The sequence below is a fragment of the Ascaphus truei genome, chromosome 6, assembly GCF_040206685.1.
Source record: "Ascaphus truei isolate aAscTru1 chromosome 6, aAscTru1.hap1, whole genome shotgun sequence".
Lineage (NCBI taxonomy): Eukaryota > Metazoa > Chordata > Amphibia > Anura > Ascaphidae > Ascaphus > Ascaphus truei.
This window is the reverse complement of record NC_134488.1, coordinates 97,465,297-97,479,011: the sequence shown is the minus strand read 5'-3', so window position 1 is coordinate 97,479,011 and position 13,715 is coordinate 97,465,297. Positions and strand designations below refer to the sequence as shown.

General features: G+C 48.2%; 1 protein-coding gene across 5 annotated transcripts in view; it reads left to right on the top strand.

Annotated features, from left to right (window-relative positions):
- The window catches only part of SHISA7 (shisa family member 7), a 178,065-nt gene that overhangs the window by 108,695 nt on the left and 55,655 nt on the right, over positions 1-13,715 (top strand). For 3 of the 5 annotated variants that reach the window (XM_075605297.1, XM_075605294.1, XM_075605295.1), the window contains exon 4: positions 689-739. The exons of the other annotated variants lie outside the window; for them this stretch is intronic. In XM_075605297.1, coding sequence (XP_075461412.1) covers positions 689-739 — 51 coding nt within the window. The remainder of the gene's footprint in view (positions 1-688; positions 740-13,715) is intronic. 5 annotated transcript variants of the gene reach the window in all.

Here is a 13,715-nt window from a genome sequence, read left to right as displayed (position 1 = left end):
ATAAATATTGAATGTATGTAAATGTTTTTTATTGTATTTATTTTTATGTTTTTGAATGCCCATTGACTGCTACTGTATTAATCTGTGCCCCTTTCGGGTACAGATAAACACAGTAACAGGCAATGCATTTTTTGGCAAATGCTTGTTTACAATTGATTGTTATTTTTTCTATTTCTGTTTATTGTTTTCACTAAATTGTTTGTTATTTGGATGGCTTGTTTTTAGTACATTTTAGGATAGGCTTTATTTCTTGTTTTTTTTGGTTAGGTGTTTCTTTAATTGTATTCTATTTTGGAATAACATCATTTTTATTGTTTTGGTGTTAGAATAATTTTATTTATGTGTAGTTGAGGCTTTTTAGGTCATTTATTCTTGTGGTGTTTAGGCACTTGTTTATTTCTTTAATTGTTGTATATTGTTATGCTTGATTGTTTTAGTAGGTTGGCTATTGACTGCTATAGGGACTTATCATGCCCATATTATATGGCTATGATGTACCACTGTGCCAGTCAATGGGTAGAGAGTGGGGATACTTGAGCCAGGGTGGGTGGTTAGGCCTCCCGGGTGGGTAGTAGGTGAGGGTGGGTTAACCCCCTTAATTACTATAACGGTTATTAATCGCTAAGGTAATTAAGGGGTTAGGGGCCATTAGCTATTATTATATTTTTTCTTGTACTCTTGCCAACAGAGGACATGGACCTGAAGTATGGTGACAAGGATGCCATTCATGATGGCAGGGGTAAGAAGAATCTTTTATTTACTTTATCTATACTGGTTGGCAAATGTTTGATTTTGAATGGGCAAATGAGCTATTATCCATATCTGGATAATAGTAATTTTGCCCATTACTGTACTGTATGTGTTGAGGGGAGGGGGGTGGTAGTGGATGTGGGTAGTAGGGTTTCTGTGTTTATTTTTGTTTATTGGGAGTTGAGGGTATGGGTGAAGGGGATAGTAGCAAGAAGGGTGGGTGTTTAGGCTTTCCGGGGGGGTAGCGGGACTGGTTAACCCCTTCATTACCATAGCGGTACCCACCACTATGGTAGTGAAGGGGTTAACTCCTCCCGCAACATTCCGGCAGGCCTAACCACCCACCCTCGGGCTACCGCCCCCTTCATCCACCCCCTCTTTCCCCAATAAACAAGCTATTGCAGTTGAACCCCCTCATTGCCTTAGCAGCTAGCCGCTAAGGTAATGTAGCTGTTTTAATTATAATTTTCATACAAGTGTATGTGAGCAGGGGTCTCCGGAGCAGATCCGCGTTGATTTCAGGTCCAGGGACCCCTTGCTTCCCAAGATACAGGTCCCGTTAGGGGGGTGCCGGTATCTCCTGTGCATTTAAATGCATAGGAGATACCGGCACCCCATAACGGGGCTTGTATCTCGGGAGGCAGGGGGTCCCCGGACCTGAAATCAACGCGGTTCTGCTCTGGAGACCCCTGCTCACATACACTTGTATTCAAATAGTTATTACAACCCTGCAATCGCTGGCAAGATATGCTTAGGCTAGATCGCAGTAGATTGCTGCAGGTAGACAAATGAGGCCTTTTGAGAGAGGCGAATATCACATTGCTGCTTCTCGCAAGTTTTGGGCATTTAACTATCGCTGGTCTTCAGAATGTTTCTGAATACCGTGATGACTATGCTGACCAAACTGGTGATGTAACAGGCCCAGCAAGATGATTTATGGCTATTAGCATAGGCCCCTATATATTCAATATGTTGATTGGCTTAATACATTTTTTTGAAGGAAGAAAAAAATTTAAAAAGCAGATTGTTTTTTATATACATAGGCCTTATAGTTGACACAATAAAATGCTATGAGTTCATGAAGGCTCCGCTGTGTATCTCCATCGGAATTAAAGCACAACCTGATAGGAATGCTAGAGTTGCAAAGACAATAGAGAGATGTACTCTCTCTGTATGTGAAAAACAAGTGAGAGATGCAATCCTACAAAAGAAAAGGTGACATAACATGGAGAGAAGTGAGATCACAGAATGAAGAAAGTGTGCATTGCTCGTGATGTGTTTTGCCTCGTGTCAGAACCTCTTTCTGTGGGATATACATTACTCTAGAAATGAACCATATAGATGGCCAAAGTGAGCTAAATTGTGGTGCAAAATGTGCCCAGTCCGAATTCTTTGAGCACCCGTCCCTGTCAGACTGTTCAAAGATTTTTTCTTTGATCAGATTATTGTGGACATCAATACATTTTCTTAAATTTGCTCAAATTCCCCTTAGGGCAGTTTAGATGCAGATTTATACAGTAAGTGGGATGTTTTGTTAAATAGGTAGATATTTATTGTGATTTATTGATTACATATTGTAAGGGTTCCAGTCCAGGCTTTGGCTGGAACCTGCCCTTACCTGGATGCTGTGAACATTTTGTTTACTGGCAGCCTGCTATATTGGCTGCACCTGTTCAAGGGTTTAAATAGCAGCCAGTGACTTCCAGCCCTGCCCTGAGCATTGTATATGTTTCCCTTTGTTCCTGGCCGCCTTGGGCTCTAGTTCCCGAGCCTTCTAGTGCCTGAGCCTTCTGTGTTGCTTGCCAGTCCCTGTGGCTAGCCTGTCCCTGTGGCTTCCCTGTTCATTTCGAATTCCTGTTGCTGACCCCGGACTGTGACCCCAACCTTGCTGCCTGCCCTGACCCTTTGCCTGTTGCTTGGATTCTGCACCACTGCCGCCAGCCCTGACCTTCTGCCTGCTTACCGACTACGGATACTCTTACAGGACTCTGTCCCTGGGCTCTGGTCGGTTCATTTGCATCCCTACCTCAGCCATGCTGGTCCGCTTAATGATCAGAGACGAGCACCATCACACATATATTATGATAGGAATTTTGATATTTACGTAAAGAATTTTGGTATGTTTAAATATGTGTGATCATTTTTAAGATACTCATAATAAATGTGCAATTATCAGTATACATATATATATATATATGCAAATATAGCTGTATGCTCATCTGCATGTCTTGGGCAGGTCTGCAACCCCGCCTTTCCCCATTATCACCCAGCATACAGCACTTCCACTGCAGCAAGGGATTCTGGGAAATGACATGCAAATGAGCACACAGTGTCACTTTTTGCCTCAATAACCATTTTTAACATGGTTCCCTATAGGCTTAAGCTTGCTGCATGGTCACAGCTTTGAGCACAGCCAGGGTTAAAGACATGCAGATGAGCATACAGCTATATTTGCATATTTGCTTTCCTGTGGAGGGTTTTTGTCACTTTTTTTACTCACCATAACTTAACTCAGTATTATGGTTTATATATATGGGGACCACATAGTATCCACACACACTTTTAGTTGTGCTACAAACTCTCACATTTCCACACCCACCCACACCATTTATATCCCTCTCACTCCACACACACCTTGTGTAGAGCACTGTTTATACTGTGGGCTCTCCATTCATTTTTATTCACACTGATACACATACACACTCTTTCCTCACTTGCCTTCAGTTACCCTTTGACACCTCTAGCCATAAAACACATCCACACCGGGGGAAGGAACAGCACAGATAACATTCCAAGAGACACTGTTTTTAAGTAATCCATGCTTCATTCATTGTAACATCGCCGGAAGAAGAGAACAGTGTATCTCGAAAGCTCGCACAAATAAAAGCATTTCGTTAGCCACAGAACGGTATCATCTATTTATTTTTTGATTATATATATATATGTAACGGTTTTTCTGGCCCGGCCTGACCCACCCAATCTCACATTGGCCCCTGTGGTCTAACCGGACCCCATTACAGTGTAGATATGCCTGATGGTGCACCTGTTGGCTACAGGACTCCTGAGTCTCCCGCATGATGGTGTGTGGGGAGGACCCGTCAGACAGGCAGCTGAGGTAGTGTGCTGAGTCTCACCTAGTTCCAGTGCAGCGCCTCCACCTCACCAGGGTCCCTGCGTCCGCAAGGGGATGATCCTGGCGAGGAACTCCTCCGTGGTGCTCCTCTCTGTACACTCATTCCAGATAGATACACGAGAGGGTTTCTGGCTGAACTCATCTTTATTGACACGGCAGGGCAGCTGCCCTCCACAAGGAGTATCTTCAGCCGCTCATCTCGCCAGTGCTCCCTTTAGTTAGGTAGGTCACCTAGATCAGGGATTCACTATTCCCACAGGAATCACTGTCCTGTGCCAGGTCCCTGGACACAGCCTCCCATGGAGTTACTATAACATAACTGACAGAACTCTTTCAGCACTCAGGTAGAACTTTCCAGCAACTAACTTTAGAACACAGTGCTGTGCCTTATATAAGCTTCTGAGGCTGACACACCTCTGACATCACTAACCATGAAGTCAGAGCATGTGACCAGTCCCAGCCATACACAGAGCACCCCACCAGGGTGTGAGGGAAAACCTCCATGATTACTGCTGGCATGCCCACACTTACCAGGCCTTACTGCCAGCAGGAGAGATGACTGTAGGCATTTTACATGACCGCTACATTCTCCCCCTGGTGAATCCCATCGTCCTCGCTGGGACCTAAATTTAGATACCTCTTGCCAGGAAGCACTGCAACAGAAACATAATTAGGTTAACATCCATACAAATTTTCAGCATATTGTAAACATGACTTCAGTACATTCCGCCAAGCCCGCCCCGACCAGCAGCCACGAACCCGCGTAATGTCTCAGTACCCCCTTAATAATAGTGATCTGGGTCAGGTTTCCTCACTTCCCGGTTACCCATATCCAGGACCGTGACATAATAATGCCTAGGCGATCCTCTCTCTGGCACATAGGTCACCCTATGTTTGTGAACATTTCTCCCTATGCTCCACACTCGCATCAGGGTGTCTATCCTTTCTTCCGCCTTCTTACCTACAATGGCGCTCCCCCTATTGACTAAATACAGCTCTATAGTCTCTTGGAGCCACTTTTCCCTATTGTCCTCAATTTCATCCATCAGGGGCTCCGGAACATAGGGATACTCCAACCCATGGGATTTTTTATACTTGACTATTATAGCCCCCTCCGCCCTACTGACCCTGGTCAGATCAGCATTACCTGCCCTCCCAGGTAACACCCATGATAGGGGCTCATCAGAATCTACTGGATCTGACAGTGTGTCAGGACCCATGGGCGCTATGTCTCTACGCTCCAGCTGGAACCACCTCTCCTGTAATTCCCTATCCCTCTGCTCGGGTGTGAACTCTCCCTCTCTCCACCAGAAATCCACCACGTCCTCCCGCCGGATGAGGAACCGAGTACGGTCCATCCATGCGGAGTACCCCTCAAATAACGGAGCCCACCACCGGGTCTCCTTAAAGGGATTAGGCCCTGGTTCCCGGTCGTCGTCAAATGAAAATACCCCTGACGACCTTGTGGATCGCGAGTTGAACCACCTCGAGGACCCCGGAGCCTTTACTGCCGGTTGGGGTGCTGTATCCGCCACCCTCAATTCTCCCCCTCCCCGTGAATCGCCTTCCGTAGCTCCACTGAGCTGCCTCTCCCCAGTCCGTTTTTCCTCCCCCCCCAAAGGTATGTCCACAAGTTCCAAGCTGGGCGGTGAACCCGGTGACCGTGTGATAGGGGTAGGGGCATTAGCTAGGGCATGGGGTTGGGTATAGGGGCATGGAACAGGACCCCACGGGGTTATTACCCGCTCTTGACTGTCCGTGGACCGGTCCAAGGAAGATGTCTCCTCGCCCTCATCAGTCCTGAAACCGTCTCTCCATTTTCTGGGCAATACGAGCGGTCGGGGACCTTCCCCCAATCGCCGAAGCGTCGCTGCTTCCCCTTCCTGGGTTCCGCCGTCGCCACCGGAAGTGACGTCCTCCCCGGAACCGGAAGCGTCGCCATCTCGCGTGGGACCCCCATGCGGGATCTCTTCTTCCACGACGACATCCGGTTGCTCCGCCGTCGCCACCGGAAGTGATGCCGTCCCTCCACGTGCGCCTGAAGCCTGGCGCGGCCCTTCCAGCTCTATGCCGTCTGCTGCAACCAGGTAAGTAATAGCGCTGCTTGGCTTACCCGTCCGCAGGGGTGTAGGCGTCTCTCTCCCATCTCCGCCATGTCCTGGGGTGGCAGGACTCCGTCGGTCGGATCGCCGATCTGCGGGGGACATCCGGTCACTCACCCCACGGGGCGTCGTTCTTCCCGTCTGTCTTTTCCGCTCCGTTTTCGCTACCGCCAGCTCACGGAGGTCCTCATCAGAGTAGTCCCCTCGCCCCGACCTAGGGGTCTCGGGGCGGGGTGAAAGTCTCTTTGCCCCTGTCGCGGGGTTTAATCCAGCCGCCTCAATGGCCAGTGACCCAGCCGACTTGACCGGCTCCAGTCCCCTGTCTCCGGGACTCGCGCGGTTGATCCATAGCGCGCCCGGGGACTCAGCAGAGCGCCGTGTCACATCCACCGGGGGGTCAGCAGGCTGTATTGGGATGAACGTGGGCATAGGCCACAGATACAAAGTCCCGCAATGAGGGCAACGTGCCACCGTATTCACAGTACCTCCGGGCAGCCCGCATTGTAGGCAAAGCCCGACCACCGTCTCAGTATTGGCCACCCCCACCACCAGCACCCCGCCGGGCACTGAGTAGGGCTGGGTGGAGACCATAGTGCCCACAGTGGAGGAGCAGGCCATTCTTTGTACAGGAGTCACTTCCTGTACAGGTCTCTCCTTCTCTGTGGTTCCTCGCAACTGACTGGTGGAAGTTGCTGGATCCGCCACTCCCTGCTTCGGCTTCTCCTTTCTCTGACAGAGTTGGAACCCGCCCCCAGGGGTTGCAATAATGGGCGGGTCCCACAGGGGAATATCATGCCCCCTAATTAAGGCCGCACCTCTCTCAGTCCTGGTGGGCGCGGTCTGCGTTTTCGCGCCAGTCTCCTCCCCAGAGCTGGAGTCTTTTCCCGCGGCTAGTTCCCGCCTTCTCCTTGCAGCAGCTTTTTGCACAAGGTACCTTTGCTTGCAAATCACCTCCACGGCCGGAACTACTTTTTGTAGTGGCGCCGTCTGGATATCAGTCCCTGGGCCCAGTGGGTGCATTCCCACAGGCCATAATTGAAAGTCACTCCCCCTGGTAGAAATCAGGGGAGGGTCCCATAGACTAAGCGGTTGACTCAGCACAGGGGCTGAATTAGTCACTGTCCATCCCGGCGCAGCCATAGCTTTCGCGCCATGCCCCCCATCGGGGCGGGGCTCTGCTGTTCGCGCCATTCCCGGCCAGCTCTGTGCAAGTCCTGCAGCAGCCATTTTTTCTGCAACTGTCCCATGCGGTTTCCCTAGCAAGCGGGAACCGCCATTTTGGTTGGTTTTGGCGCCCAAAAAGTCCATTCGTTCGCTCTCACGGGGTTCTCCCCCAATTATAACAATTTCTTCACACTCTTCAAGGGTGGCCCCTCGCTGTCCCAGGCAGGATAAAAACGGGGCAGCTACGGCCTTTGCTCCGCTCCAGAGCAAACTCGTTAAGGACAATTCAGCGACAGTCTGCTCTTCAGTGGGTTGCACGCCACGGGTGCCCTCCCCATCAGCCTCTGTCCGCCATTTTACGTTCTCCGCGCCACGCGGATCCTCCACTCTCTCATAACAGTTGTCGTACATGAGGCTCCACTCTGCGGGGCAGCCACCACACCGGTACAATAAAGATTAGCTCAGATGCACCACCACATGTGTACCTTATCTAGGTGTGACCCAGTGTTTCACTACCTCAGGCTAGGCTCACTCTCTCAGTGTCTGCTGTGACTCCTTCCTCCCAGTCTGTGCTCCCTACGGTGAGTGTCTGGAATGGCTAGGTACTCTGGCTGGCTCTGCCATGCAGTACTTGGGGCGTCTACCTGTCTTGGTCAGCCTAGCGCAGACCCTCTCCAGGACTCCTGACCAAGTTAACAGGCTGTCCCTTCTGGCATCCTACCAACTAGCACTGCCTCAAGGTGACTCGGTCAGCTATAGCCCGCTCCAGACCCCTCACTCCCTTCAGGCCCCTAGGTTGTCCCTGCGAACTGACAATATCCCGTCAGCCCCCTGACTACCCCTAGGTCCGTCCCTACGCAGCACAAAGTGGCAGCAGACACTTCTCCCTGTTTCCAAGTGACCTAGCTAAAAGCCTGTCCTGTTGACGGATCTGATCTCAGCAGCTCGCCTCCAAATGTAACGGTTTTTCTGGCCCGGCCTGACCCACCCAATCTCACATTGGCCCCTGTGGTCTAACCGGACCCCATTACAGTGTAGATATGCCTGATGGTGCACCTGTTGGCTACAGGACTCCTGAGTCTCCCGCATGATGGTGTGTGGGGAGGACCCGTCAGACAGGCAGCTGAGGTAGTGTGCTGAGTCTCACCTAGTTCCAGTGCAGCGCCTCCACCTCACCAGGGTCCCTGCGTCCGCAAGGGGATGATCCTGGCGAGGAACTCCTCCGTGGTGCTCCTCTCTGTACACTCATTCCAGATAGATACACGAGAGGGTTTCTGGCTGAACTCATCTTTATTGACACGGCAGGGCAGCTGCCCTCCACAAGGAGTATCTTCAGCCGCTCATCTCGCCAGTGCTCCCTTTAGTTAGGTAGGTCACCTAGATCAGGGATTCACTATTCCCACAGGAATCACTGTCCTGTGCCAGGTCCCTGGACACAGCCTCCCATGGAGTTACTATAACATAACTGACAGAACTCTTTCAGCACTCAGGTAGAACTTTCCAGCAACTAACTTTAGAACACAGTGCTGTGCCTTATGTAAGCTTCTGAGGCTGACACACCTCTGACATCACTAACCATGGAGTCAGAGCATGTGACCAGTCCCAGCCATACACAGAGCACCCCACCAGGGTGTGAGGGAAAACCTCCATGATTACTGCTGGCATGCCCACACTTACCAGGCCTTACTGCCAGCAGGAGAGATGACTGTAGGCATTTTACATGACCGCTACATATATATATATATATATATATATATATATATATATATATATATATATATATATATATATATATATATATATAAAGCAGAGTATTGCTTGACCTGAAGAAGAGAGGATAACTCTCGAAAGCTTGTCCTATGACATAAATTGTTAGTCCAATAAATAAGGTATCACCTAATACTGAAGAACTCATTTATTCTGCACTATATATATATATCAAATAGGATTGCTGGGAGAATCCTATTTTTGGGACATACTATTCTATTTTTCAACTTTGTGGGGTTGAGGACCTTCAGGCAGCAGCTTGCAGGGACAGCTCACATTTAGAATTGTAGATATTAATGTTGATTGCATATTGAGTGTATAAATATATTATACAGTATATTGCACAAGTGGTGGTTTATTTTGTGCATTCTTTGTTTCATACATATACTATGTTTTGTGCATTCTTTGTTATATATATATATACGAATGCACAAAACATAGTATATGTATGAAACAAAGAATGCACAAAATAAACCACCACTTATGCAATATATAATATATTTATACACTCAATATGCAATCAACATTAATATCTACAATTCTAAATGTGAGCTGTCCCTGCAAGCTGCTGCCTGAAGGTCCTCAACCCCACGAAGTTGACAAATATAGTAGTATGTCCCAAAACTAGGATTCTACCAGCAATGGTAAGTATTGCACTCGCTTTTGTGATGTCACAGACTTTTTTGTTTGCTTTTAACCCATTCATTCTTTTTCCCGTCTCTTCGGGTAATACCCAGCATACACCTCTCCATATTTCTTTGAGTTGAATGAATTTTCTGAAGTCTCTTATCTTATGTTGAAGTTTCACAGCCATACATGATCACAGGCAGTATACACTAGTCCAGGGGTGCGCAAACTGAGGGGGTGGGGGACGCAGCGGTTGCAGAGGCCCCGCGCTCTACCCCAAGGCATTTAAATTAAATGCCAGGGGTTCGCGTGAGGTATCTGCAACTCCCAACTTACTGTGATTCAAGCGGCTGTGTGACGCGTCGCCATGGCAATGCGGTGTCAAATGACGCAGCGGGGTCATGTGACGTCGCACGCCTCAAATGAGGCCGCGGGTCACGTGACGTCACATGATCCCGCAGCGTCATATGACGCAGCTCCAAGACCGAGAGGGGGGCGAGCACTGGGGCAGCCAAGACAGGGGGGTGCAACATCAAAAGTTTGAGCTCCCCTGCACTAGTCTAATGCTTTCCTTTTTATGCACAGTGGAAGATTCCATTTAAACATTGTCTCGTTTCTTTCAAATATGCTCCATCCCCTCTGCATTCTCCTATTGGTTTAATTGCAAAGGGTCATATCCGTTGATACATACTGGCCAAGGTAGACATGGTCCTAAACTTTTTTTTAGTTCTATTCCATATGTAACAGGGTATGTCTCTTTCTACCTGTCTTTCCCCCTGTTATGTAAGTCCCTGCTAGCTGCAGGCAGTAACGGTTCTGTGGGCTAGTGATCCTGTAACAGGGGACTTATCCCCGTTCACAAATGTGCCTCTAATCCAGCAGTGTGGTGGTTAACTGCTGGTAGGCAATTAACTAACACCACCTGGCTGATTACAGGTGGTAGAAAAAGCCTGCCTCTGAGACAGGAAGAGAGACTCCTTAGCTCTCACCTGAGCTGAACTAGGAGACAGAGCATAGATTCCTTAGTCCACAACTGGGCTGAACCAAGGAAGGACAGATGTCTTGAGCGACAAGCTGACCACAAGACAAAAGGGGACAAGATTCTAACCTGGAGCCCGGAGATTGCCTTAGCACACACGGGTGCGGATCCAAGAGAGCAGAGAAGCTTCCCCTACAGCAGCCCAGCTAACAGATAAGACTTTTCGTATAAAACTTTATTTTCCAATGACTGTTGTCTATATATATCTATATATCTATTTGACTTGGGCTCATGAATAGTTTGGGTAGCCACCCAGTTAAAAGGGGCTGGAATATAAGGATACATATATGCCAAAGTGGAGCAGGTTTTGTTTGGCTCACTATTTCGCTTATGTTGATTTTTTGCTGTGTTTAAAGTGACAGGCACAATAAAGCCCTGTTTTAATTTCACCTTACAACAGTCTCCATTGTGTACCTCTGCAAATGTCTGTGACGGTGACTTTATGACAGGCTGCAATTTACACCAAATATATATAATATAATAATATATATATAACTGGGTTGAACTGGGACGAGACTTAGATATGATAAAATATAATTTATTCCTTGATAAAGGTGAACACAACAGATTATACAAATAACAGGCAAAATATAGACACTTACTTAAAGATGGAAATGAAACAGTCACATTTGGACTGGCAGTTCATACAGCAAATCTTCATTATCCCAAGACACAAAAAGCCATGAAAAGGCCTTGCATGCAGACATTGCATAGCATTTCTCTCAGCAATCAAGATGGTATAGAAGAACAACACAGGAAAAAGGGTGGACACCCGTTTATAAACCTTTTGTAACCCTATCCTTAACATTAAGTACAGGTGATTGGTTTTCAATTACCTGTAGCCACTCACTAACATGGGAACACATTTTGATACATGCCCCCAGCTAGTTGGCACATGCTCAGTTGGACTCTGGGGTCTCATTTCTGCAGCCCCACATTTGCATCAGGAATGCCAGCCAGTCTACTAAACGGAATTTCTGGCAGGAAACCCTTTGTTGTAAGGTGTGAAATGGGACACTTATAGTCTGCTCTGGTTTGAGTCATCTCCGCCCTCCTGTAAACAGTGTAGGTGATAAACTCCTTTGAACAGCACTTAAATTCTAGACATTGGGACGCTTCCTTGGCCATCTGCTACCTTATGGCCAAGGGAATTTCCTCTGGTTTCTGCCCATACCTTGGAACACAGTATTAAAGATAATACACAACCATATTAAAATATCCGGTTCCGTTGGGTCCAGCGGGTCCAAACTTCCCAGTTCTCAATGCCGGAACTGGGACACCCTAGGGTCCAACTTGCGACTTGCTACGACCATTGGAACCGGAGTTACACAAATACACTTAAAACCGTTTCTCATTTTAATACAAAAATCTCCGCTGTAAATTAAATCACGTTTTTTCACTAAATCCCCATTGAAAACAACGGGCTTCGCCGCCATAGACTTTCAATGGCAAACCGCCGCCGTTGGCGGCTATGGGAATCCGCCGCCATAGACTTTCAACGGGGCCACGCCGCTGTTGAAGTCAATGGGGGTTTTCCGCCATAGCCGGTCAATGGAAATTGGCCGCCATTGAAGTCTATGGGAAAAGTCCCGAACTTTCAAGGGGGTCCATACTCCGTCGGGTTGGTCCAAGAGGGTCAAGGATGGTTCTGCAGCAATGCCGGAGCAGTGACTACAGGTAACCCAAACCCTGGCCCTCTGGACCCTCCGGAACCGGAGCTATGGATTCCTAAATTTCAGCTTTTCACACTTAGCCGTTTTCTTGAGCTGTTTCTGCCGCCGCCATTGGAACCTATGGCGCGACCCGCTCTTCTCAGTTCGACCCTTATCGGGGGTCCAGGATTCGGGGACCCGGTGATGGTCGAGTGGGGGGAGGCATAGGAACTAGGGGCAAAAATAATTTTATTTCTAGGTGCTCTAGAACTGTTTATTCCCACGCCACTTGTCGTTGAACTTGGCTAATAAGTGATCAAAGCTCTCATTTAGAAAAAGTATCCGCTTTGCGGTTTTGCGGTTTGGACGGCAGCCAACTCGTTCCTGGAAAGCTCCTTCGAGGAATCTTCATTGAAGTCAATGGGCCCATTGACTTACAATGGGAAACCGCCGCTCCTCCTCTCGGACGCCATCTGCTGGTCTTCACAGGAAACAGGACCAAAACAGCAAGATTCGCCATTAGAATGCATTGAGCCCTAATGGCGGCCTATGGGACCCTGCAAAATGGTGCCTGAAAAGGCGGGAAAATTACACAAAGGGCTATAATCATTAAAGAACTATTAACCCTTGTACTCCCGGATGGATCCTAGTGTGTGTGTGATGCAGACACTGATATAACAATAAAACATGGGAACAGGGGGATATACATTTTCATGTTATAACAAGGGTTAAATCACATTTCTGGACCTCAGCTCAGTTAACCCCTTGTCTCCCTGGTGAGGTCAGGGGATGGCCAAATGGGGTGTAACCCCTTTAATCCCAGGCCAAATCCTCCCCATCGTCACAATGTCCTCTTACAGATCCCCCTTGTACTCTTCTCTGATGGACAGGTGTGTGGTGGTGACTCATGGCCTGTGTAAGCCTATCAGGGATAGGGATAGACCATGAGCCCGCCCCTTCTGCTTCCTGAATGAGAGATATAGCCAAAACTAATTAGCCCTGTTCCTGGATCTGAGGCGAACAGAAGCAGAGGGCTCTCCCATGGTGGGATGAGAGGGCCCACTCTCAGCCCTGGGGACTGAGAGAAGATCTGATCTGGAAGATGACCCCATACTAATGGGGTCAAAGACCATCCAGAGGTTGGAACCCTCTGAACCCATGCACCACTGTAAAGATCTGATACAGTGACTGCTAAATAAAGCCCCTTTGTTAATCATACACCAGACTGGATTGAGTCAGTGCATAGTGTGTATGACTCGTGCTTCAGAGAGGACTGTCTCTGGTACTACCAGATCCTCATGAAGCTGGAGGCGCTGAACACCAAAAGGAAAGAACTACAGATGATATCCAAAAGCCTGTCCTGATCTCCATATCACCGCAGACAGCTCAGATCTCCTGACACTAACAGTTTATCATACCACACTTTAGGTAGCAGAAGCTGTGGGGCGGGAAACAGTGCTACAGATATATTTAGATCTTTG